Consider the following 27,120-nt stretch of genomic DNA (forward strand, 5'->3'; position numbering starts at 1 on the left):
TTCTCCCCATGGATTTTGCAAGGTGTTTCCTGTAGATCTTGCTGACGGCCTCTGCTGGCGCGCAGCAAATCCGCCAAGAACATCACGATCTGCTGGCCTCCGCCGAGACCCGCTTTTGTTTTTGTTTAGCCTTGAAAAACAACAACCATTTTGTTTTCCTGCCCCAACTAGAGGCCTGGGGGCAGGAGGGAGGAGGTGGGAGATGGAGATAAAAATATTGACAGAGTGAAAAATGTTGAATATTCCTTCTGTTTCAAAAATAGAAATCTCCTGGGCTGGGATGGCTGAGGTTGGACTGAGGTGGCTGCTTGGACTTCATACCTCCCGGAGTGCCTTTGGGAGGGGGTGGGGAGGCATGGGGGCCTGAGGTTGTGTGGATGAGAAAAGAGCTCCCTCTTGTTTGAAGAACAGCTTTCCCTGTGGGGAGCTCAAGGAGCATTTGAAAGAAGCCATCCGGGGAGGAGGGGGTGGATGGTACCCTGTCTCACTCGCGTGAGAACTAGGGAGATGGGTTGTTGAAGTTCTTTAGAACATTGGAGCAGGCTGGAGAGTCTCCTCGTTTAGTAGGTCAGTGCTTCAGCTAAGAATCTCTGAGCCTAGCAGATCACTGCCTTAGCTACTGTTAAACTAAATGAACAGGGCAAGGGTGGTTGAACTTGATCTTCAAGGATGTGGCACAGTCCCATTTGGTACCCGTGAGGTCAGGAGAGCCTAGTCCCCCTGGAGATGGTGTCCTGGAAGCATTTCCATGGCCTCGGATTAACATGCAACTGGGAGACTGAAGCAGAAGCCCTCTTCTCCACGTTCCCTGGAACCTTCTGTAGGTAGATATGGGAACATGGGGAGCAGAAGACCCCACCTTTCACAGGCATTAGTGTCAGGATCCACCCCACCTGATGTTAACGTCCGGTGCATCTATAATGTACTGTAACCATTGAAATGATCCCACATTTGTTTAAATGTTTGGAAATAAACTCTTTGCTGGTCAGCCTAGAAAATAGGATGTTATTGGAAAAAAAAAAGAAAAAAGATAGTGGCTCAGAAGAAAATAGATTGGTGCGAGCCACTCAAATTGTGGAGTTGATAGACCAGGTGGGTGACTTAGGAGCCAGTTGTGTACTTGCTGCTTTCCTTCCCGCTTGGCGACTTCACGTCATCCAGACAGATAACAGGCCAAGAAAGACCTTTACTTTAAGACAAGGCCAGAGGAGGCACCTGAAGCATCCGAATGCCTTACTCAAGTTTGATCAACTTTTTAGGGACATGATTCTAGACCCAACAAACAGGGAGGACATGACCTCCTGGGCCAGTACCAAAAAAGAGGAAGTAGAACCCAGGGGACATGCAGGAAGTGGAAATATAAAGTGAAGGTAAAACAACCTTAGACCCTTAGGGCGGAAGGGAGCCAAGAACACATCCAGTCCAACCGCTTCGTTTTTCACAGTTAAAAACCAGGGTTCCAAGAGAGAAACAATTTGTCAAATTCACATAGCAAATGAATGGAAGAATTGGAGAGAGTCCCGCTCCCAATTCATGGCCTTGGCTTCTTCCTACTGCTCCATACTTCCTATGTAATAAGACTTCCCTACCATCATCCCAAACTCCTTTACTTCCACACCCAAATAAGTGCAGGTATTTAGTGGAGTAGGTATTGATTAGATCAGGTCAGCGTTGGGAGATAGAATCTGTTTTGAAAACAGTGGGAGTTTCTGTTGGAGGGTGGGGAAGGCGAAGTCTCTCTCCACTTTGTACACTGAGCAGCAACGCCTGGGAAATCTGCATTCAATCCCCATCACCACCATTGAAGCCCTAACGGCGGGCAGTGAGACAGAGAGATGACGAGGGGCCTCGGGCCTACGTGACATATGGAGGGCCATCCAAGTCTGTGAAAATATTTATTTTGGAGACGATGTAGGGAACATGACCATGCTCTTTACCGGTCTTGCTTTGGGGGTAAGCCTAAGATATCAGCTCACTGGGGGAAGGCCACAGGGAGGCAGGATAAAGAAGAATTTTGGTTCAGTCAAAATGTGGTTCAACGTGGAGCAGGCTGACCCAGGCCAGAGATGCCTGCCTACTTGCCAGATGGACCCTGGCATGGGACGGGGAAGAAATGCCACGCAAGTCACACTGAGTGGCCATGAAGGTCCCAGGCAACCTCAAGTCTGTGGCCTGTAACATGAAGTCAGGTTATGCTTCTGGGAAGGAGGTCTGACCCAGGCTGCCTGGATGGGCATGCTGGGTCCACCGCCTCCTATGACCTGGGGCAGTGGTTGGCAAACTCATTAGTCAACAGAGCCAAGTATCAACAGTACAACGATTGAAATTTCTTTGGAGAGCCAAATTTTTTAAACTTAAACTTCTTCTAACGCCACTTCTTCAAAATAGACTCGCCCAGGCCGTGGTATATTGTGGAAGAGCCACACTCAAGGGGCCAAAGAGCCGCATGTGGCTCGCGAGCCGCAGTTTGCCGACCACAGACCTGGGGGAAGTCACTTGGAAAATCTCTAGAAGTCTCAGTTTCTAGAAGACAGGGCTAATGACAGCACCTCCTTTATAGGTCCTATGGAGGCTCTGATGGGACAATCCACGTAAAGCAGTTAGCCCTGGGCGTGCATAGTAAGGGCTTGATAGATGATGGCACACAGTATCATGGATGGTATTATAATTAGCATTTTAACTAAGGACAGCAGTATTCTTATCAATAGGGCAAGTTGGCCACTGCCCCAGGGACCATTCTTCTGGGGGCCTGTGCTCCTGGTCCCTAAACCATGGGGCCTTAGGCCGATTGCTGGACTTCTTCTGTTTTGGGGAGTTCATTAGCCCCTCCTCACAGTTCTGTCTGGCTTCTATGAGTCCTCTGATAATTCAGCCTTGGAGATTTTCAAGTTCTCTGCATTTCTGATGCATTTGACTTGTTGGCAGACTCCTTCAGATTTGGGAAACTGTCCAATAGCAGATAGAAGAGGCTTTGCTGCCGGGCATGTGTGGGTTCAATTCCTAGCTGTGTGACCTCTGGCAAGTTTCTCATCTACCCCATGGGAGTCATGCCACCATCTCGCAAGTTAATTTTAAGGATGAGTTGTAAGGTGTGTCTCTTTTGTTCACCGTGTCCTTCCACCACTCCACACAGCGGCTGGTGCGACGCAGCCACTCAAGAAATATTTACTGAATGAACAAGAGGCGCAGGCACTGAGGGTTGCATTCAGGAGGTGTTCAAGGGGTACGGGGTCTTTTTCTTCTTTAACGCTGACACCATCTCCCCCCGCATCACACTGCCAGCCAGGCAGGTTGTTCAAAATCACCAGGGACTGGCTTCCTAATCCTGTCATTACCCACTTTGACCAAAGAGGGCAGCAGTTAGCACTCTTTACTTATTTATTTTAGAACAGAGGTTAGCCTCCTTAAAAGGCACTTGGGTCTTATCTCCAGTCATTCCTCCACACCCGCGGTGTTAGCTATGCCTGGTAACTGTCTTGGGGCTGAAGATCTATAATCTGGACTTGTCTTTCCTCATACCTGCTTCTGGCTGAGTGCCCGCTCCCCGGATGCCGTGGCTGTAAGCTGGGGGTGGGGGTGGGGGGTGGAGTTCTGAGTGAGCTGGGACAGTGGAGCCCTGGCTTTCAATGAGACCCTCCGAGCTGTGTCCAGTTGGTGTCTACAACCTCCCTGGCTGGTAAAGAAGTTAAGGAAAGGAGGGGAGGTCTTGATTATCTTAAAAGGTACCCAAGTGCCTTTTACGGAGGCCTACCTCTGTTTTAAAATAGGTAAATAAGGAAAGAATGCTAACTGCTGCCCTCTTGGGTCAAAGCGGGCAATAACAAGATTAGGAAGCCAGTCCCTGGTAATTTTGAACAACCTGCACTGGCACCTGTGCTGGATAACCCCAGAGACGGGCAGAGAGAGGGCCTGGTGAAGTCCCCCGCCCACCCCAGAGCATGCTGGGAACAGAGCCACTGTGTGTCTGCCAAGACTCATCTGCAGGTCCGCGTGCCAATGAGGGAGGACCCTGCTCCTGGGCCCGCCCTGAGTCCCTCGGCTCTCCCAGCGCACAAATCCCAACGAGCAGAAAATAAAGTGCTGCAGACGGCTCCTGAGATGCTGCCAGCTGCTCTGGTCTCACAAAATGACCTGACCCGAAAGCTCCAAGTACTGAGAACCGCTCGCCGGCGCGGCATTTTTCCGGGCACCGCTTCAAAGGGGCCGAGGCTGAAGACCAGGCAGCTATTCTGGGGCCTCGTGTGTGGGATAAAGTTTCCCATGGGTCCCTGGGAGGGCTGGAGCCCTCGGGGTGGGCCTGGGTGCCTGCAGGGCTGTGAGCAAGCCGGTGGAGTCTCTGAACCCTGGGTGGGGTACGACTTTCTAGGGGTCGGCATGCACCCTGGGGCTGGGGTGCACTGGAGATGAGGCAGCCAACCCCCCCAGGCAAAACCACTCCCACAGGTCAAGGGGTTTGAGAGGAGGGAGGGTGAGTGTGTGTGGGGGGCGGGACAGGGATTTGCTAGACCTCACTTTGAAGATCAGAAATGGGATGTGTGCTGCCATGGGACCGTTGGGGGGTCTGACGCAAAGTGGGGTGAGCAAGGCCTGGACTTGTTTCTGGGGCTTCTCGGTGCTTTGGGCACGTGCTATCCTAAAGGCTGAGGGGAGGGACAGAGTGACGCCTTCTTCACTGCCCTCGGAGGCTGGAAACCCACCTGAGAAATAACACTGTCAGGTGCTGGAGCAAGTCCCCACCTACAGCCCTCGATGGTTTGGCTCAGTGGATAGAGCATCGGCCTGTGGACTGAGGGGTCCCAGGTTCTATTCCAGTCAAGGGCACATGCCTGGGTTGTGGGCTTGATGCCCAGTAGCGGGTGTACAGGAGGCAGCCGATCAATGATCCTCTCTCATCATTGATGTTTCTATCTCCCTCTCCTCCTCCTGAGGAGGGGGAGGTGGGAGGAGGGGAGGGCGGGCGAGGCGATGGTTGTACCCGGACCTCCATAATGAGGCCGAGCCTTGGGTTTCTCGCCTGTGGGCGGAGTTTGGTGCTGCCCCTTCACAGAGACATGTTAACTGGGACCTCCCATAACAGGACCCTGTGACTCGCTTCCCTTTGGATGTGAATCTTTAGTATTTGGGGGTTGGGGCCCCCTTTCAGCTTCTCAGATCACACTGTTACCTGCCCCCTCTTCTTTTCTGGGTCACCCTTAGGAACTAACACTCCAAGAGCCTACACATGAAACCATCTCTGTCTTCCTTTATCGCGTTACCTTTGAGTCCTTCCTGGAGCTTCGTTCCTTTATTCATTCAACAAACGTTTTGAGAACCCTGCCAGATTCTAGGCACTGTGCCAGGTGCTGGAATCCCAGATGCTGTCCCTTTCCCCTAGTAACTCAGGCCAGTGAGTGCCAAGGAACTAATCCCTGAGGTAGAACATGTGCACAAAGAGAGGAAGCTGAGCAGAAGACAAGAGGAACGAGTGCGGCTGGGCCAGGCAGGCTTCCCGGAGGAGGTGGCATTTCAGCTGCGGGGGTCTTAGACGCCTGGGGATCAAGTCATTCTCACGGAGACAAGGGGCATCACAGGACAGGTCAGTGCAGTGGAGTTGGGGATGCCAGGGGGGTGCTGGAGGCTTTGGAGTGCTAGGACGTGAGGTGGGGCCCAGCTTTGGAGAGCCGTGTAAACATCGCCGAGCTCTTCAGAATAATCCCGTAGATGCCGTGAAACCGAGGGATGCTTGGGGGTGGGGGTGGGGGTGGGAGTGGGGCTGTGGCTCCATTTGTTCCGGGAGAATGAGCGGGGCTATGGGAGGGTCACCCTTCCCACCCCTTGTGCTTTGGGGCAGCTGCTTCACTGGCCTCTGGGAGACCCGGTCACGGAAACACCATCTCCCATCTCAGATGGTCCTCCTCCCAGGTACGTCAGCCCTGAATCCAAGAACCAGCCAGTTCCGGGACTTCGCCCTGTTTGGGGCCAAATGACCCCTCTCTCCCTCCCCCGCTGGCCGTGGCCACAGGAAGAAGTCGAGGGTGGATGGCTTTAGAAGTGATTCGACTGCAAATGAAGTCTATCAAGCCCAAGTCTGGGCATATGCCTGGGAGGGGGTGGGGGGGTGACGCTTCAATCCAGTCCTTTAATAGCTGGAAATCGAGGTCGCCTCTTACAACAGGCCCGCAGGAGTGAGAGGTTGGTGGTGCTTGTGTTCCTTCTGGCTCATCTCTACGTTCCCGGCAACTTGACCTTTCTGGACCCGTGTTCCCTCTACTGCCCTCTGTGGGCCCCTTCTTTTCATACAAAACAGGGGCCCCCCCCGGGCTGCTCCAGCACAGACCCACAGCGCTTACGAGGGGTAGGGGTGGGGGGGAGCAGGGAGCCCCCACAAGCCCCTCCTTGCTTTTCGTCGGGAGGCCCGGCACAGGGCACCCCCAGGACAGCTTGCCTGGGGGACCCCAGCGCACAAGGCGGGCCCTGAGAACAAGGGTCTCCGGGCAGAGGGAGGTTTCAATATCCTCCCGGTTTTAATAGCTTTCCCTGTGATGGAAACTTGGGTTGAAATGATTTGCAGCTCCCAGGTTTTTCTGAGTGTGTGTGTGTGTGTGTGTGTGTGTGTGTGTGTGTGTGTGTGTGTTTGGGTTTATTTTTAGCCGCAGGGGTTCATTTCTTGCCAAAAATCCCCTGCTTAAATAAAACCGAGATTAATATTTCTACTTAGCGGAAAGAGTTCGTCAGGACAGGCTTTGAACTGGAGCCTCCCCATCTGGACTGGGGGCGCCTCTGAGCTGTGGGGCCTCGGCTCTGACATCCAGAAGGGCCTTTGAAACCGACAAGAGCCAAGGGCTGTCAGGGGTCGGGGTAGGGTCAGGAGGAGCCTATTTGCGAGACTTCTCGGAGGAGCCGTCTGTCCCCACCCGGCTGCCCTGCCCCACATGCCTCCCTTCTCCCCGGCCATCTGCCCGGAGAGGCGGGCGTCTGTCCTGGCTCTGCTGGGAGCCGGGCCATTCTGCCTGACCCCCAGCTGCTTTCCCGGGCCCCTTCCCCAGGCCGGACCCAGGCTTCTCCTTCCTCTGGATACAGACGAAGCAAGCGGAGTCTCTTTCCAGGTCCGCTGTCACCTCCAGGGAGCTCCCGACACCCCTCCTCTCCCGCAGACGGCCCCCCTCTTTGTGCCGTCCCGGGCCTCTGTGATTGCTCCTGATGCCCTGTTGCCGTCCCTGGGTGCCATCCCCCTGTCTCCTCGCCCGTCCCTCTAAACTCTGGCTCCCAGGCTCCTCGGGGCTCATGCAGCTCCCTCTCCCTGCGAGCCCAGCACAACGCTCAATACACGAATGCCGACCAGACGGTTATCTGACCCTAGGAGCTGAGAACAGCCACCAAACCCCCTTCTTCTTCTTCTTCTTTTTAAAATCCTCACCCGAGGATATATTCCCATTGATTTTTAGAACGAGTGGAAGAGAGAGGGAGAGACAAACACCGATGTGAGAGAAACACACCGATTAGTTGCCTCCTGCACGGGTCCCGACCAGGTACATGCCCTTAACTGGAATCAAACCCAGGACTCTTTGGTCCGCTTTATCTACTGAGCTAAACCGGCGAGGGCCCACCAACCCCTTCTGATGGAGTACGGCTCAGAAAGACGTGGTCATCCGCCGGAGGTTACCCAGGGGAGCTACGTATCTTTTTTTTTTTTTTTTCAATCATCCTCCGTGTGTGGCGCTTTTAGCTTCCTATTCATCACATGCACATTAGGGGCCTGCTCTGTGCCAGCCTGGCTATAGCAGTTAGTACCACAGAGAACCTGCCCATTCTAGTGGGGGAGCCGATCGATGAACAAACACGTGGATAGATAATATGTCAGATAGTGTGAGTGCCATGGACCGTCACAGCAAGGCCCGTCTGAGGGGCGTGGGGGGACCAGGGGAGGCCCCCTGACCAGGTGATATTTGAAACAGTAGAGGGAGGGAGCCATGTGGCTACTCCAGGAAGTGGGTCCCACCAGGGGGACTGGGAGGGCAAAGGCCCTGGGGTGTGCTGGGGTGATGGAGGAGTGGTGAGGAGGCTGGGTGCTAGAGTGAAGCAGCTGCCGTCTCCTGAGATGGGGAAGGGGACGGGAGGCCCAGGTGTGGGGGAGGGCCATCTTGGAGGGCCATCTCAGTTTGGGGTGGGCTGAGTTTGGCTAAACTTCCCGGGGTAAATGCAGATGAGGTGTCGACCCTTGGATATATGGATTAAGGTCACGGGAGCGCTGGGTTGGACGGTGTAGAGACGTGGGCTGCTGCTCGCCAGTTGTACGGATGGTGTGAAAGCCACGGGCTGGATGTGAGTGAGAAGAGGAGGATGAGGGGACCCACTGCTGACCAGGCTGAGCACCACGAAGGTCCCGGCTGACCTTGATGACGCTGCGTCGGTGGAGGCGGGCAAGGCGCTTAGGTCAGCCCAGGAACCCTTTGGGGTGGGTTCACATCGCTCCCACCTGATGAACTGGGATGGGAAGTGACCTGCACAAGGGCACAGTGACAGGGCAGGGACTTCACCCGGGTCCCGCATGCTCTGTGCCTGTTCACTCACGTGTATCACAGCCACGTCTCCAGGGCTTTTCGTGAGCTGACCTTTTTTTTTTTTTTTTTTTCATCCTCACCCAAAGATACTAGTATGCTTTAGACAGAGGAACATCCATGTGTGAGAGAAACATCGACTGGCTGCCTCCTGTGCTGATCTTTTAAGTTCTGAGTCTTTGTGGAGGGGTTTGGGGTTGTGGTGAGCAACAGGCTGGGGACCAAGAGACCCCGCTGGGCAGCCTCTCAGGCCCCTCTTCATTCCCAAGGCTCTTTGCTTAAGCACAGACGCCACCGAAGAGGCAGCAGATCACTGAGAAGGACCCTGGGAAGGGTCTGGGAAGGTGGAGATAAGCCCTCAGGGGATGAGGAACGATGTCCAGTCCCTCTGTCTTCCTCCGATCAGCACCTTTAAGAATCTGCAGGAAATCGCCATCAGTGACATGACAGCCCGCCACCTGCTCTCGCTTCCGGGTTACAAAGCGCCTTGTCACAGACACACTGTCTCCTCTAACCCATCCGTCTGACCTCAGACTCGAGCGCTGGGAGAAGCCTTAGGAGCGTCGGGTTTTGTGGTGTCTGAGTTGTTGTTTTTGCCTCCATGGGAGCCTTGAGGGGGAACATCGTGAGCTAAACAGATGATATCTATAATAATAAAAGCGTAACATGCTAATTAGACCAGATATCCTTCCAGAAGACCTTCCGGACGGACGAAGCCGGGGCTGCGAGGGAAGCCTGGGTCCCGGGTGCCAGAGGGAAGCCGGTGCCAGTAGCCAGCACGAATTTCGTGCATCGGGCCTCTAGTTCTGTTATATTGCTAATGCTGATTACTTGTCGATCCTCATTACTAATAGAGGGTGTGTGTGTGTGAGAAAGACAGAGAGAGAGAGAGAGAGAGAGAGAGAGAGACTGGGAGAGGGTGGTGGGGTGGTCAAGAGGATGTGGGGATCATTGGGGGCATATCAGGGGTCCTTCCTCCTAGAAACCAGTCCTCCTTTCTAATCCTTAGCAGAGTGACAGTGGGGGTGGGGAGGTGCCGGAAAATGATGACCTCTTTTGCCATCAGTACGAGTCCCATGAAAATCAGGTTTTTAAGGAGTCCACTTTCCTGGGGGACCCGCCGATGTTTTTTCCCCCTTGGGATGCAACACCGCCCTCAGATACCTGATCCTCTTTGGCACCGTTGGAAAACGGGGACAGTAATAGCGACCTCATAGGGTTACCGTGAGGACAAGTGAGATGACATGTTCGTACTGCCTGGTGCATAGAGGGGCTTGAGAAGCGGTAGCTGTAGCTCCTTCCCTCTCCTCTAGACTTACTGATGCGCTGCAATGAAATGCACGGAGCAGAGGCTAACCAGCAGGTGGGCAGCTGAGGAGCAGGGGCGCCCGGCCTGCCCTCGGAGGACAGACTGACACGCAGGGTGCAGAGGGCCAGGGACATGCTCCACGGCTGAGCCAGGTGGGCTGTGGGCCTCCCTGCACAGCTGTGGGGTCTCCTGCTTATCACCTTTGCCATGAGCATCTGGCCTCAGAAAGGACCCGTCCTTTGCCACCCTGCGAGGACGATGACAGGGAAACAAACAGGAAGTGACCATTAGCGGAGCTGGGTTGCAGGCACCCTTCCTTCCTCTTTCAGGTCCCTGCTGTCTTCCTCCGACCAGCACATTTAAGAATCTACAGGGAATCACCATCCGCAACACGACAGTGTGCCATCTGCTTTAGCTTCAGGGTTACAGGTATCTTTTCACACAAGCACACACAGCCTGGCCAGGTTCTTCTCACCACTTTCAAGTTAAAAAGCTCTTTACTGCGTTTGCTTTTGAGCTCCATTCCCCCAGGAGCCCAGATTCCCTCCCCGGAGCATGAGAGGCTCCGAGGCTGAGGTTCAAGCTGCACCTCACCCCCTCCTCCGACTAGTGCTCGGCACCTTGGCCATCAGCCCCCTAGCAGGAGCTTTTAAACCCGGTCTTCCCACTGGACTGTGCTCTGTGGAGGCAGGAAAAGGGGCTTCGATTTCTTATTGTCATCCTCCCAGCACCCAACCCAGTTCCCTGGATACCAACCCGGCTCACACCCATGTTGGTGTAGCTGCTGGAGGACACTGTGTGGACAGTGTGGGCCCCTCTCCAGCATGAGGGAGAATAAAGAAAACCCCGGTGTCAGCCCGCCCCTCTATAAAGCTGGCTTCCAGCCGCCACATCAAGGTGGCGGGAACGCCCGAGTGCCGCCAGCTCCCAGTCGGGAAACGTCTGTTGTTGGAGCACCGTGACCCGCCCGCACCTCCCCTGCCCACCGTGGCCCCCAGGCCAGCAAATGCCTTGGGAGCAGCATGCCTGCTGCCAAAGAGGAACGTACAAAATAGCACACAGCTTAACTGCAGAGGAGAAACTGAAGCAAATAAAGACATTAAATTCACAGACCAAACAGGCGGGTCTGGAGTTGGCCAGAGACTTGACTTTGGAAGGACTTTGCGAGCCTATTTAGGAGGCAGAATGTTGTTGAACGTCAGTGCAGCTTTGTTGTTGTAAGGAAAACACTGGACTATGACCCTGGGATCTCGGTTGGCCCTGGCAGTCTGCACTTGGGTGACACGCGGTGATGAGAGGGGACAGCTGTCTGTGGAAAAGTGGGTGCTCCAGGCACTTGTGTTCGGATCAGTCATGAGTGCCCCCCGCCCCCCATCTCTCCCTGACACTGTGCAAGGCCACAGTATTCTGATGGGCTTGCCTTTCTTCCCATCCTGGGATGAACCCCCAGGCTGCAGCTCACAGGGCATGCTGGGAGCCCGAAGGTGCCCCGGATGGACGAGTGACGGTCGGAGTCACGGTAGTGGTGGCAATGTTAACAACAGGGACGGGAGACACGTGTGGCTTGGGCTGGGCCACCACGGTTCTCAGTGCTTGTTCATAACCCTCACAGCAACTTGACGAGGTGCTGCTGCCATCATGCCCATTTTAGAGGTTAGGAGACGAAGGCACAGAAAGGTTTAGCCGTTCCCCTGAGGTCACACAGTGCCAGGGCTGGGATGTGAACCCGGGCAGTCAGGCTCCGGGGCCCAGGCTCCTCAATGCCATCTCTGCCGTCTTTCTGCTCCTTTGGTAATAAGCACATCACCTGTGAGCCACGGGAGGGGCCCTGGGCCAAGATAATCAGACCGATTTAGGAGGAAAGAACTCTGGGGACACGGGGTCTGCCTGAGGCCACCCGGTAAGGGTGCAACTCAAACTCAGATGTGGCTTCCTGACTACAAAACGCGCTCTTGTCACTGAACTGGTATCCGGTGAAAAGGTCCCAGGCTCAGGCCATTTCGGGGTGAGGAAGGAGGTACCCAGCCTTACGGGACAGGTCTGCTGATGACACGCTGTGTCCAAATGAAGCCAAGCCATTCTGGAGCCAGGAAAAGTAGCTGTTGCTATTTAAAGGACTTCTGCTATATCCCCCGCCCCAGGCGAAGACTCGCTCCCTGGTTTACCTTCTGTGTGGATGAAGCAGGAGAAGAGGGAGCCAAGTGAATGCAGGAAGAGCCCATAGGAAAGTCCTGGCAGCTGTGCTTTCTGCTCCAGCAGTTCAGCTGTTACAACCTGCCTGTGGGAGTCCGTGTGGAGGACACCGTCCCGGCCTCTGGGACGATGGCTCCCTGCCGAGGATGCTGCCGTGAAGTTGGACGCAGAGGTGCAGGCAGGATCTTGGGGGAGCCCAGCCTGGGGTCCTGCCAACCTCTCGTTTCTACAGCAGACTTGGAAACAGCCGCTCGCCGCCTCCCCAGTCGAGCCGCCTACGCTCAGTGGCTCACTTTGCCAATGGGCTCCGTGTGCTGCCATCCCTGGCAAGAAGGGCTGGAGGGGCCATTGATTCATCCAAGTCCGGACTTTACATGTGACTGGGAAAGCAGGATCCGAGTTCATTTGGGAAGGGACAGGACAGAATCCACCTGGGATGAGGGAACTGGTTCCCAGGAAATACAGAGAAATCCATGTTCATCGTGTGAACGGATGGGCAACGTTTGTTCTCCTAATGGGTGATGGCATACATTTTTATGAGATTAGAGGGGGTGAGTTGAGAAAGATGGTGGGACATCCCAAATGGGGAAGGATAACGGAGCTACCAGGGTGTGTGTGTGTGTGTGTGTGTGTGTGTGTGTGTGTGTTTAATTTGTGATTCAAAGCGTAGCTGCTATACATGCAAAATCCATTCCATTCTGGTCAAGGTCTTAGCATCTAGACCCCCTTGATGCAGACTGTGTCCTGTGGCAGCCCCCATCCCCCCGCGCCAGTTTAAGACTAGCTTCTTTTTCACAAAAAGTAAAAAAGAGAACGCCCAGCTTCTTATGTGATCTCAAAGTCGACCCCTCTCTTCTGTTCCCAGTATTGTCACCCTGGTTCTGTCTGATTATTTTCGTGTTCATAGTCACGCAATATTGATTGAGCGCCACCTTCTTTCTCCCAGACGCGAGAGTAAGACATTTCATAGGATCTTTTGTTTAATCCTCATTCCAATTCCCTGACATGGATGGAGTTACACCCTCTTTACAATCAGAAAGAGGAAGTGGCTTCACTTCTCTGTCTGTTTCCTCATCCATGTAATGTGGATGCTAACACCTCCCTCCTTGTCAGGTGGTTGTGAGAAGAATTGAGATGTACTATTGTGCATAGTAGGTGTGCAATAAATGGGAGCTGTTTTTCTGGAAACAATCCTTTCGTGGTCAGTCCATTCATTCTGTTTTGGGCAATGCTGATAATCATGGTGAAAGTAACATGCATGTTACGTACACCACAGCCAGGACACGGTGCCATGCCTGATCCCTTCTCTTCAGGACACTGGTGCCCCTGGTGTCCTGGTTTCGTTAGAGGAGGAAACTGGAGGCCAGAAACAAAGTCACTGGCCCACAGTCCTACCAGCCGTGCAGAGCAGAGCTGGGGTGGGAGCAGCTCAGTGGGCTCCTGAGCCCACACTCCCCAGCACTGCCCCCCACCACACCCTCATGAGGGACAGGCCACTGCACCCCATGGCCTTCTGAGTGCCGGGGACCCAGGATCCCATCGAGATGCTGACTGGGGCAGGAGGGGAGGCTGGGGTGCATGGCAGCCCTGCGGACCTGCAGGACACGGTGAATTTACACATACAAAGGGAGAACCCCAAAAGAGGCTCAGGAAGAGGTCCTGGTAGAAAGAGAGTAACTCTGGGAGGCCATTCGATGTCGGATGGGCAACGGAGGGAGGGCAGGAAGCTCTGACATGCGAAGTACTAGTAGATTTCGGATTGTGGTGAAACAGAGTCCAGAGACTCCTTGGGGGTAGAATTTCCCGGGTGGCGGCTCTGAACACTGGAGTGATTAACCTGAGTGAGAACTGCCTTCCCTGCCCCCCGCCCCACGCCCAGTGTCCCTCATCTGAATTCTTGCTCTGATACACACAGTTGCCTATTCCAGTTGGCTCAACGGTAAGAAAGCAATGCCAGGCCCCCTGGGGGCTGGATGGGCACCCGAGATGTGGTGTATGATGTGGTCCAGGCCTCCCTAACCTCCTCCCTGTCTCGTCTTGCCTCTCTCTGCAGTGATCCGGGCCAGAGTGGTGGGGAAGAAGCTGGTGAAGGAGGGGCCCTACGGCACGCTGATCTACACCATTAAGCAGATGAAGGTGAGTGACAGCAGCCCGGCTTCAGGAGGCTTTCTGGGTTGGTTCTGCCAGAAGCGGCCTGGCCTGTGGGGGCAGGGTGGTGTGTGTTCGCTCAGTGTCTGAGCCCCAGCCCCAGCCCCAGCCCTTCCACCTGGCTGGAGAGCGTGTTGCTGAGGCAGCAGGAAGGGATGGGTGGAAAGGCGGGCGGGGATGGTAGCTGCTTCATCCCAGAGCGCGCGCAGGTGGGGTCCCTCTTAGGCTGGGCTTTGGATCCAGACAGCAGACAGCCTCGTTACCTGGTAACCATGAGACCTTGGCCAGCTCACTGGGACCCGTCCCTGGGCCTCGGTCTCCCCATCTGTACAATGAGGGGGTTGGAACAGACTGCCTTACGGCTCTTTCAAGCCCCGACTTTGCATTTCAACAAGGCCCACAGGTCTGTGCAGCCACGGACGTTGCCACTTAGGTTTACTCCTCAAAGCTTTACATTGACCTGGTGCTGGTCACAGAAACCTCATCGGGAGACAGGAACTGCGCCCTCTGACCTATTTTCCCAGTCTTCCTTGTCTTCTTGCGTCCCGGCTAGTTAGCATCGTCTGCTGGGCTTATTCATACAGCTAAGCGTAGTCCTGAGCGTGGTCCCACTGTGCGCACGCTAAGGAGCCGCCTTAAGGAAAAGAGCATCCGATGCCAAGTCTAGGGAACCCGCTTCCTGGCCTCAACTCCATTCCTGAGGAGCTCGCTGACCTTGGAACCCTCCCTCGCCTGGGCCTGGGTTTGCCCTGTGTTAACGGCGCGGGGTGGGCTCCGTGCCCCGAAGAGCCCTATGGCTGAGGCATTTCCAGATGCTGGGACACTGGCCACGTTCCTTCCAAACAGGAGCTGCTTCAGGTGCTGGGTAATGTGGCAGCTGGCCCATCCCCCACCTCTGTAAGCACCTCCCCCACCTCTGTAAGCACCTCCCTGTGGGCAGCGTTGTAGGCCTGGAGCCGTGGAGGCCCCTGGGAAAAAACAGGGCTCCTGCATTTAGGAACTGCAGGCCGGCGGGGAGAAAAGACACAGGGTGACGAATCAGAAGTTCAGGATGGGTGCACTCAGGTCCCCGGGAACTGCCAGCCCCTTGACTCCTTGCTCACATCTGCATCCCCAGCAGCTAGGGCGGGTGCACAGCCCCGGAGGCACCCACCCGTCCCCGAGGCAGACCTGCGGGCCTCACTCTCAAGTGGGTAGAACCTGCTGCTTTGACTTGGAAACACCCACAGCCTCCTGGTTATGTAACGTCCAGAGTCAGGCCTGGCCGGCTGCCCTTGGCTGCCTGAGCGCGGTCATGGGACCCGCTTATGTCTTCCGACGGCCAGAGAGAGAGAACAGTGGGCGGAGGGGGGACCACGAAGAGCAACAACAACCCAGAAACCCACTGCGCAGCTCCTGGCGCGGGCACTGAGCCAAGGCAGGTCAGACAGGGCGGAGGTTTGGGAGCGCATCCCCTGCCTGCCCGGCTGCTCCTGCACACGGAGACTCTCTGTGCCAGGAGAGAGTGGGAGGCCGTGGCTCCTAGGCTTGCCCAGCTTCCCTCCTTCCTTCAGGGCCTGGACACACGGCCAGGGGCCCTTCCTGTGGGCAGATGTCCTATTTCTCCTCTGTGGTGTCAGACCAGCCACTGGCGGGGGTGTGTGTGTGTGTGGGTGGAGGTGTTTGGAGGCCAAATAACATTGGCTCGCCCATCAGCTTCAGAGCCACCCACTCCCACCCCCAGGACGCTGGTCCTCTGCGGTCCATTCGCCAGCGTCCGCCCAGGCTCCTCACCGGGTGCTGGGCATCAGGGCATCAAGGGGCTCCTTTACTTCTGAGGGGATGCCAAGGGGAAACGATTGACTCAGGGGCAGGCGTTGATGAAAAGCAGTTCGGGTCCCCACGCTGAGGTGTCAGGATTCCTTCCCAGTCCGTGTGTTCTTTACATGACCCCCCAACTCTCCTGCCCGAGAGGATGGGTCAGCAGCAGGGTGCATCGTGCCCGCCCACTCTGGGGGCCCCCCCACCCCGTTTGTACCCAGTCCCCCAGGGAACAGAGAGGTTCACCGGAGTTTGCGGGTTTGCCCTGCAGCAGTGTAAACTCTTGACTTGCAACATCCTGCGAAGAGTGTAACAAAAACATCTTTGTGGGAGGGAAGGGGGAGAGGCCGGGCGGCCGGCCTGCCTGGGCTTTGGCACGGGTCCCTGGGCGCTTTATTCTAGCGGATTAGCATCTACCCAGAGACTGGGGGAGCAAGGGCTCCCTTAAAGCAGGCCTGCGGGAACTTGGAGAACCTGAGAAGTCAGGTCACCCTGTGGGGCCTCTCTCTTCATTCTCAGAGGCCCCCCCCCCCACACACACACACACACCTTCTCCCCAAACAAAAACCCTTTTCACCCAGCTGAAAGGCAGGCAGACCCTCTCCCATATGCTCACTCCAGAGCCTCCGGATGGCCTCTCGGACACATCTCGAGTGTGCAGAGACCCACGGTGCATGGTGGGGAGGGGGGGAGAGGGGGGGGGCCTGTTAGAATGTTGAGGGAGCTCATTGCAAACCCAGACTTGGAGATTAGCGGGAGCTGAGCCACGGGGCTGCGGTGCAAAGGTGGAAGTTTCCAGAAGTGGCCGCTGTAATCTGTGGGGACCGCCTCTCCTATCAGGACCATGAGAAAGCAGTCTGCCGTTTGTGCCATAGAGACATGCTCTCAGGCCAGCTGCAGGCACAGCACGTGGGGACATTATGTCCCAGCCGGTCCCATGGGGAGGCCCGCCGGTCGTGAGCTGTGCCGGTCCTGACTCTGGCGGGATAGACAGATCCGCTGGGCAACTGGAATGCTTGGCCCCGGGGGCTTCCTTCCTTTGGCGGTTTGTCTGATGGGATGAGCAATAGCAGGGTCTCGCCTTTGAAGCTCCGGCTGGAAGCCTCTGACACCCCCGCCCCCGCACACAGCGTCTCTTCCTCCTTCTGCCTGGGGCTCTTCGTGGTCTGGGTCCCATTAGCCGTGTGCAGGGACCGGCTCCAATCTCAGGCTCTGCCTCCCCGGCCAGACAGCAGGCTGCGAGAGAAAGGCCAGGCGCCTGGTCCCAGTCGGGCACTAGCTGCAAACTCAGTTGCTCGGTCTGTAAAGGAGCTTGTGGTGAAAGCCGCGTGCATCACAGCGGTCTTCCGTGGGCACCAGAGAAATACTGACAGATGCCCTCAGATGCAGAAATGTCTTCCTCACACTGTGTCCCTTCATCCCAAGGGAAGCGGACTGCTTGCAACCTTGTGTAGATACTACCGAGGTGGGAGCCCAGGGCCTTGTAGAATCAGACACACACACACACACACACACACACACACACACAATGGAATAGCATTCAGCTTTAAAAAAGGACATCTCGTCACGTGTGGCAACAGGATGAACCTGGAAGGCATGCTAAGTCAAATAAGCCAGACCGAGAAAGAGATACTGCACCATCTCACTCTTATGTGGGATCTAAAGAAGTCAAACTTGTAGAAGCAGAGAGTAGAATGGCGATCCCTGGTGGCTGGGAGGTGGGGGAAATGGGTACAAAGTTTCAGCTACGCGGGATGAAAGAATGCTGGGGAGCTGAGGCCCGGCAGGGGGACTCTGGCTCCCAGTGCAGGCTGTATACTGTGGGTTTGCTGAGAGTAGAACTCAGTGCTGTCTCACACACAGAAGGAACGCTAGGAGGGGACGGATGTGCTAACTAGCTGGACTGTGGTCATCACTGCACCAGGTACACATATATCAACACAGCACACTGTACACCTTACATACACAGCCTGTCTCTTTGTCACCTCCGCCTCAGTACAGCTGGGGGAGAGAAAGAACAACCTGCTTACACCCGAAGTTCCACGCCAGCTCTAACCCTGGGCACTAAGAGAGGAGGGTGGGCAAAGACACGTGGGAAGAGGACCACGCGGGGAAAGCTCCTTATGAATTTTAGTGTACCCGGTTTTAAGCGACTTCTGCTGAATGTTGTGCGCTGGGTGCTATTCTAAGTCACTTAATTCTCAAAAGCATCTTATGCAGTAAGTGCTTTGCCCCATTTCACAGATGAAGAAACTGAGTCGCTTTCCACGTGGCTCACACAGAAACCCAGGTTTACCATTATTCCTCCACGGCGCTGGCTAGGTTAGGTTACCTTTAGCATCCTTTTCAGTTCTGATCCTGCACTTCTCTGACGTCTGGACATGATAAGCTTATTGTAACCCTCCTAAATTTGTCAAGCCAATCCTGGGTCTCTATGACTGCAGATCTAAGGACCCTTTAGGATCAATGTGTAGGGCAAGATAGGACTAGTATAAAGAAAAGACAACAGAATGAGTAAAACACGCCGTTACGATACATTTACCATACTGTTATCTTCAGAGCAGACCCCACCAGGCAGCACTGAGTTTGTCAGACGCGATCACTTGGGACGCATTAGAGTCTGACCGTGGGCGGGTGCTAGAGCCGTGTTCACATGAGGCTCCTGCAAATTCCAGAGCAGGGGCGAAGCCAGGCTGGGTTTGAGGGGTCAAGTAGCGAAGTCACGGGCCTCTAAGCAGGGGCCGGTTCTCACCACAAAGCAGAGAGGAGATAAAGGGGAAAGGCCCACACGGAATGAACTGAGGCTCCGATAGACGAGGCCTGAAAGACAGACCTAGAGCGAGGCCTGAGTGGAAAGATTGGCCCAACACTCAGGGATCCTCCACCCCGAAGGGAGAAGGCGTTGGGCACAAAAGGCCATGGTTCCCGCTAAAGCCGGAGAGGCGCCATCTAGCCCTGAGGAAGTGGGGGGCCCTGCTCCACACGGCATAACGGAACACCGCATGCGGACAGCACTTCGCGAAGCACCTGGCTGCGTCTTCCCCGGCGGCTGTCTCAGGGAGGAGAGGGCTAGGAAGGGAGGCCAGGTGAATGAGACCCATCTGCACGGCTGGTTGCACACAGTTACCAGAGCGCCCCCCTCCGGAAGGCAGGGCTCCCCAGCTCTGTCCCGCCCACAGACCCCTTCTTATGGCAGAGCTCCTGGTGACCACCTATCCCGCCGGCTGCCCGCCACTTAAGAGAAGACAAGGAGGGAAAACAAATAGCCCATGAGACCAAATGGGAGGCACTCCGATGAGACACCAATGAGATGATGGCTGGCTTTTTATTAATTACCACAAGTGAATGAATAGCGCATGCCAGGAGCCCACGGAGAGGCACTGTCTCACTGTAAACCCTTGGGATCCGCCCGGACACCACCAGCATCCAAGGCCTGTGTGCGCTGAGCACTGGAGGGATTGTGGGATGGGGCAGCGCCTCGGGGCCCAGCCCACTCCCAGCAGCTCCCAGGCACAGAGTTGCAATGACTGATCCGGACCCACGGAACCCTCATGGGCTTGACCTGGAGGCACCACAGGGGTTCAGACTCCGTCATGTTCACACCAGTGGCTGAGCACACGCTGACAGAGCAGGCGCAGTGGTCACGAGGCAGTTCCCTGCACCAATTCCCTGAGCGTGAACTTGTGAGTGTGCACGGGAGGCGGGGGGGGGCATAGGATAATGGCTAAGAGCATGGACTCCTACCTCTGCCATCTACCAACCGTGTGGCCTCTGACAAGCCATTAACCTCCCTGGGCCTCAGGCTCCTCATCTATAAAATGGACATAACAGTGCCTGCCCCTTAGGGCTGTCATGGGTTTAAGTGGGTTGGGGTTAGAGAAGGATTTCTCAGCCTTGGTACTGTTGACATCTGGGGCCAGGATAACTCTTTGCTGTGGGGGCTGTCTCGTGGATCATAGGATACTTAGCAACATCCCTGGCTCCATCCACCAAAAGTAACCCTCCACCCCACCTCCCGGCTGTGGCAGGCAAAACTGTCTCCGGACATTGCCCAGTATCTCCTGGGGTGGGGACAACATCGCCTGCAGTGGAGAACCACTGTATTAGATTATGTTGTAGACAAAAAGCCCACCTATCGGCCGTTTAACCAGGATAGAGGGTTTAGTTAAACACCCAGGAGTTGTGTGCATGCTTTTGTGCTTTATCTGGGGTGAAGGAACCCAGGTGCTCTCAGTCGACGGTCCGAGGAATAAAAGCATGGGGAACCTTGGGCTTGAGGTCAACTTTCGCCAGCCGAACAGAATTTCTCTGAGTCTCTCGCCTCCCCCTGCCCCATCTGTAAAATGGGTACAGGAGTGCCTGCCTCCTAAGGTTCCTGGGCGGAGACAGTGAGGGAATGTAAGTGAGAATGCTTTCCTACACTGGGACAGGTCACCAAGACGTCAAGAGACTACTGGCTGGCTGCCTCCTCGGAGCTCAGGTCCTGAGGTTGGGGAGGCGGGGAAGACCCCTTTCACAGCAAAGCCATCTGTGGCTTTCTAGAAAGGGGTGTCCCTGGAGGAGCCTTTGTGGGGGTGTTGGAATGGGAGGTGCGACTGGCTGGAAGGGAAGGCTTCTCTGGGAAGCCGCCAATGCTGGCTCCGTCGAGAGGAGACTAGGTGGCCTGATCCGGAGCGAAGGACCTGGGTGGGGGGGGTTGGTGGCCGGCCTCGCGATGACCAGTCAGGGGAATCAGAGCCCCGTAGACCACGTGACAGCGTGCCCCGGAGCCCGGGTCCTCCTCTCAACCTTCCTCCCGCCCACAGATGTACCGAGGTTTCACCAAGATGCCCCACGTGCAGTACATCCACACGGAAGCTTCCGAGAGCCTCTGTGGCGTGAAGCTGGAGGTCAACAAGTACCAGTACCTGCTGACAGGTAACGGCCAGCTTAGCATCAGGGCCGGGGTTTGGCCGAGGCCCACGGTCCTTCACTTCAGAAGGACGGAGGAGGAGCGGTTGACCAGAAGTGTCCCGAGGACCTCTGCCTGTGCCCAGTGAATTGTGGGGAGCGTGAGGGGTTAGGGCACCTCCCGTAGCCCGTGGTGGGACCCTGAGGCTCCTGCACCCAGGCTGGTTTGTCAGCTCCACCACAGACCCCGGGGAGGAAATCCCTCGGTTTTGGTGTCTCCGCACTACTGTAAGTGAAAAGGGATCGCCAGTCCCGCTCCTCTCCACCTCACCGTCAGCCCCCGAGGTCTGTCTTTGAAACTCACCCCCGCCCCCTGTAGGCAGTCAGTGTAGGAAAGGAAGTAACAAAAACCAGAGCCCGAAACCGCCGGTGTGGGAAGTGACGAGCTGGTCCCTAGAACCAGCTCCATGGTCTGAGGGACCTCTCTGAGTTAGTTTTCCCCGTCGGGACAACGGGGATCCAGTTCCCTCCTCAAAGGTGTCGGCGAGGATGAAATAATACAACCTCAGGCCGGAAGTGTCCTGAGCACGGTACCTGGCCCACGACGGGGACTCGGGAGGTGTGGCTTCTTCCCCTTCTGGCTGGGCTCCCCCCAAACAACCCTGCCTCTGCCGCCCCCTCTCCCCCTCCAGGCCGGATCTTCGATGGGAAGGTGTACATAGGGCTGTGCAACTTCGTGGAGCGGTGGGACCAGCTCACCATCTCCCAGCGCAAGGGGCTGAACTACCGGTATCACCTGGGTTGTAACTGCAAGGTAAGCCCCGGGACAGGCAGGCGGGGGTCGGGGGTGCTGGCTCGCAGCCCCAGAAATACCAGCTCCTGCTGCTGGGCCCCTGTGCGGGGAAAGGGGTGAGATGGAGCCGGGGCAGCGGGGCAGGTCTGAGCAGGGGTGGAAGGAATGCCGTCCCCAGGCCGAGGAGCGGAGAAGGCGAGAGCAGAGTGCCTTCTGGCTGCAATCCACCGCCTCCGTCCATCTGTGCCGCCCCCTTGGCAGTTGCTGGGGCACAAGGGCTCTTCAGCTTCCCCGGCCCCTCCCTCGGCTCACGCTGGTGGCAGGTACAGGGTCCTTACACTGGCAGGTCCTGCCAAGTAGTCCCAAGTGGGCTCACTGGAGCAGCTGACTCATTGGCGGCCCCACCCTGGGAGGGGAGGAGAGCTGGCTCGCTGATGCCCCACACGACAGAACATGACTCTTGAGCCAGGCCCAACTCCTTGACCCGGGCACAGGGACAAGGCTCGCAGCCTTCCTGCTGTGGGAGGGAGTTGGGCTGTTCTCTCACTTGATTCTCAAAACAGCCCTGCCGTTTTTATTACTATCGTCCCCATTTTGCAGATGAGGAAATAGAGGCTCCGAGACCCTAAGTAGCTCGCCCTAAGTCACACAGCTCGCTACGTCTGATGACCAGCCTGGGGCAGCTGGACCCCAAAGTTTATGCTTTACTCCGCTTCCTCAATTCCCTACAAGAACGGGGATCGCCCATCCTGGCTTGTTGCCACTTGAGAGGGAGAAGCGCTCTCCAATGTCTAATGCTACCACTTCCTGGCTGTGTGACCTGGCTGCGTGATTCAGCTGCTTACCCTCTCTGAGCCTCTATTTCCATATTTGTAAAAGGGAGAGACAGCTGTTATCAGAATGAAAGAGAAGAGCATAGCACAGCCTTTAGCAGAATGTCTGGCGCACAGTAGGTGCTCAGTAAGAGTTAGCCAGTAGTACGTTATTTTCACCAAGGGACCACTGTGGCTGGGCTCCCCCTGCCGTGGTCCCAGGTTCTGAGGAGTCCTGCCCTGGGGCCGGCATCAGGCCTGGGTCCACCATGGCAGAGTCCGCTAACCGGTGGCTGTTACCTAATTGCAGATCAAGACCTGCTACTACCCGCCTTGCTTCGTGAGCTCCAAGAACGAGTGTGTCTGGACCGACATGGCCGCGAGTTTCGGCTACCCTGGCCACCAGACCAAACACTACGCCTGCATCCGGCAGAAGGGTGGCTCCTGCAGCTGGTACCGAGGATGGGCCCCCCCAGACAAAACCATCATCAATGCCACAGACCCCTGAGCGCCAGGCCCTGCCCCGCCTCACCTCCCTCCCTTCCCGCTGAGCTTCCCTCGGACACTAACTCTTCCCGAATGATGACAATGAAATTAGTGCCTGTTTCTCTCGCAAATTTAGCACTTCGAACACTTAAAGCAAAGTCTGTGCTGTCCTATGGAGTTTATTTGGAAACATCCTCCTGGCCCCATCCCACACCTTCTTTTTGGTTTTGACATCCCCAGTTTCCACCCAGGAGTTTTTGGTGCCATGCCAGAGAGAATGAGGAATGTACACTCCTCTTCTTCACGATAACATAATCTCTATTTTTTTAGGAAAACAAAAATCAAAAAACTACCCTACGTGGGCACTGGAATGCCTACCCCGCTCTCTTCCTCCTCCCCCCGCTCCCCCAGCATCTCCTAGACCCTCCTCCCTCTGCCCTTCTCCTCCATCCCAGCCCATAAAGGACACAGACAAGGTCACTGCTGAAAGGCCAACTGTGTGAGCATCAGTCAAGGGTAGCAATCAGATAGGCTCAAGGTAGGCGGCAGATCTGGTACACTGAGAGATGCTACTGCACGCCCCAACCAGACTGTGTCTGTCTGTGTGTCTCTCATGTAAGAGGGGCAGGGGGAAGGGAGGAACCGTGAGAGAGGGTCTGAGATAAAGCAGCACACACAATCCCTCCAGCCCCGTGATGCTCGGGCGGACCAGATGTCGCTGAGTCTGGAGCGAACAGCCAGGCTGCAATCACAGAACTTTCTTAGTCCGGTGAAGACTTAAACATCTGCCTGAGGCCAGGAGGCTATTTGCCTGCCTTGGACAAAAGCTCCGGTGAAAACCGAGACGAATGTCTTTCCTCTCCCCGCCTCCCCCGAGACTCCCTCCTGGAGAACTCTTTGGTCCATGCGGCCAGGAGCTTGCCCTTATGTAAATTGGAGAAATACACACACCCTATACTACACTATCCACAGATGTAGCCACGTAGACTTGGTCAGAGAATACTATTTCCAAGGCAGCGTTTAGCTCACCGAGGAGGCTGTGTTTGTATACACATTTGCATATACCCACACGGGGACATAAGCTGATTTTTTTTTTTTACAGGACACAGAATTCTGTTCCATGCTGTTAAATACACCAATAGTTTAATCTCTTCTATTTTGTTGTTGCTTGTTGGAAGAAAATCATGACATTCCAAGTTGACTTTTTTTTTTCGTTTTAATTAAAAGTTGAGATTCTGAACACCCTTCAGCATTCCTCTAACTGGGGTCACCTGACCTCTGTCCCTGTCCTTTTCTCCTGCTTCATGTCCAGGGCCTTCGTTTAACTGCCTTACTGGCGGGGCTCAGGTGGGAGACGCGCATCAGCGTGGGTCGGGGGCTGGGCTCGCGAGGGAAGGCTGCTGTGTCCTGCCAAGGCCAGATGGCCAGCTTCCCGGGGTTGGCTTGTCTTTCCCAGCTCACTGGTGGGTGAAGGCCACTTCCTGGGGGCCTCACCTCACAGGTTTAAAGGGGTGGTCACTGGGGAAGCCTGCCTCTGCCGTCAGCTGTAGGGGGTTTTTTGTTGTTGTGTTTTTTGAAATAAAACTATAATATAAACTCTCCAGTTAAAATAAAAGTATTTGAAATGTTAGTGCTGAAATGAGATGCGGAGAGCAGGCGATCACCTATGTTTCAGAATGGGGGTGGGAGGATGGTGACATGGAACACGACTGCTCTCCTTTTTCCAGATCATGGGTATTTATCCTCTATTAGTATCTGTATCTTCAGTTCATTCCGCTTTAGGAAACAGCTGCCCACTGACACAGGAGAACAAAAGGCAGGCAGACGTTGTGATGTCTCGCACGCACACGCAGATGCCCAGGCAGGGTGCTTGGCGGGACCCCGGGTGGGGGTGGCGGGGGAGACAGTACAGGCACCCGGCTTCCTTAGGATCAAGTCCGTTACCTTGTACCTTTCACCTTGCGGTCGTGACATCTGGCACGCAGGAAACAGAGGCTTTGCCGTCCCCAGGGGGCGGTGTGAGCAGAAGGAGCTGCGGTCAGCAGTCTTTTAAGGGGTGAGCCGCAGACTTGACGTTTTTAAGATTTTTTATTTCAGCCTCGAAGGCTTACAAGGTGGAATCCCCAATCCAACCTGTCAAGTTCCCCTACCCACAGGCGGACGTCAGCCTCCCCTCCGTGAGGCATCTGACCATTCTCGGTCCCTGGTGGGGTCCCTCCACTCACCCAGCAGGGACGTGGGGTGGGGCCTGGGCACGAGTCACCTGCGGTTTACCCTGCAGACACGTGGGCGGGACCACAGGCCCACGTGCCAGGCCCCGGTGAGGAGAACAGCAGGTCCTGGGCGATGAAGGGTCCTTGGCACAGCGATGTTGCCAGAGGGCGGCTGTGGAGCTTTCTGTAAGCTATAGCTTTGTTTATTTCACCTGTTCACTGACTGTATAATTTAAAGTCATTTATGTAGCTGAGGCACTTCTGTATTTCAATCATATTGTGAACGTTTTATTTTGCTAAATCTTATCATGTGTAGGCTGTAATATGTGTACATTGTGTTTAAGAGAAAAAGAAATGAAACCCACATGCCACCATTTTCCCGAATCAAATTCTACAGTGGAACGGAGGGTAAAGGCTTCTGTGGCGCAGGCGGCTGGACTGGCGAACCGGGGAAGCTAGAAGGAGCCGGCACTGAGGCCCCTCCGGCCTCCTCTCGGTCAGCATCCGTGCTTTCTGGAGGGGGCAGGAGGCGGGGAAACCGCAAGTACATCCATGTCCTTGCTCTGTATCAACTGGCCCCGGGCAGTCTGCCGGCCATTCCCATTCCTCTCCTCCCCTAGTCCCTTTGCCAAGTGGGAAGCCATGATTTCTCCTAAATCCCGGGCCATGAGCGCTGTAATCCCAAGACCTCTTGGTATCCCCTGGCCATCGCTCTGCCTCCCTCTCCAGGAAGCCCGCCAGGCTCTGCCTCTCTGTCCAGTGCTCCCCGTGGCAAGGCAGGAAATACTGGGAGACTCCTCACCCAGCCCCAGACCCAAATGGCGGTCAGGCTACAGCCCACGAACACCATTTTTCATACCCTGGTTCCTGAGCAATTCAAGAAATAAATGATTTATTTATAGGGACAGTTCTGTCTCAGAGACACCGAGAGAGACCGTACCCTCCCCTGCCCCAGCCCGTCATCCTGGGTTTGACAATGGCCCATATGGATTCCCCCCAAGATGACACCCTAGTGCTTGGCTCCTGGCTGCCCAAAGTAAAAAAAAAAAAAAAAAAGTCACTAAAATAGTTTGGCACAAGAAAAATGCTTTGAAGATCTGATGGCAAAAACAAAACAAAACGGGGACGGGTAGGAGAGGTAGATTTCAGCAGCCTCCCAAGTGGCTCTTGGGAGGCGTGAGGAGGGAGGAACTTGGAGACCGGGTCATGCTCCGAGGAGAGGGGCTGCGAGGTCCCCCGCCCCGCCTTCCCCCGCAGCCAGTCTGCTGTCCTGAGACCCAGAAGTGATGGAGAGGTACCAACCAGAGAAAACACAGTCTAGAAGGAATGTATTTGTTGCTAAATTTTGTAGCACTGTTTACAGTTTTCCTCCATGTTATTTATGAATTTTATATTCCGTGAATGTATATTGTCTTGTAATGTTGCATAATGTTCACTTTTTATAGTGTGTCCTTGATTCTAAACAGTAAAGTGGTTTCTATCACGCACCTGCCGTCTCTCGCCTTCTTGTGTCCTGACCGCCGCCCGGGGGGCGGGGAGGGGGGATGCAGATCACAGGGGGCCTTGGAAGCTGGTGGGTCCTGCCTGCCCTGGCTCCAGGCCCCTGCACACTCCCCACGCTCCACTCACCTCCACGGCGTGGACCCGCCCGCCCTGGTCCTTCCCCGGCAGGGGGAATTTCAGGAGAGGCTTCTTAGATTTCCTCCCGGCTGCTCCTCCAGCCCTGCCCTTGCTCCCCGATTCTATGTCCATAGTTCTCCATAGTTCCACAGAATCGGGATCTTTACCTGATTACCTGTTAGTGCTACAGGTACTACCAGACAGAAGCTCTGACTTGGCCTGCCCGTCTCCTTCCTAAGAATCTCAATCACGTGGAAGCGGGGAGGGGAAGACTGCAAAGATGTCAAATGCCTGCCTGAAATTCTGAGTGTGGCTCAGC

At 55.4% G+C, this 27,120-nt stretch overlaps 2 protein-coding genes across 3 annotated transcripts in view; one reads left to right on the plus strand and one right to left on the minus strand.

The window, feature by feature from the left end:
- The window catches only part of TIMP3 (TIMP metallopeptidase inhibitor 3), a 54,036-nt gene extending 27,368 nt beyond the window's left edge, over positions 1-26,668 (plus strand). The window contains exons 2-5 of the mRNA XM_008144701.3: positions 14,093-14,175; positions 20,793-20,904; positions 21,570-21,691; positions 22,793-26,668. Of these exons, the coding sequence (XP_008142923.1) occupies positions 14,093-14,175; positions 20,793-20,904; positions 21,570-21,691; positions 22,793-22,990 (515 nt within the window). The 3' untranslated portion in view covers positions 22,991-26,668. The remainder of the gene's footprint in view (positions 1-14,092; positions 14,176-20,792; positions 20,905-21,569; positions 21,692-22,792) is intronic.
- The window catches only part of SYN3 (synapsin III), a 357,165-nt gene that overhangs the window by 227,346 nt on the left and 102,699 nt on the right, over positions 1-27,120 (minus strand). The gene's annotated exons all lie outside the window — the stretch shown is intronic.

This window comes from Eptesicus fuscus, chromosome 7, assembly GCF_027574615.1.
Source record: "Eptesicus fuscus isolate TK198812 chromosome 7, DD_ASM_mEF_20220401, whole genome shotgun sequence".
Lineage (NCBI taxonomy): Eukaryota > Metazoa > Chordata > Mammalia > Chiroptera > Vespertilionidae > Eptesicus > Eptesicus fuscus.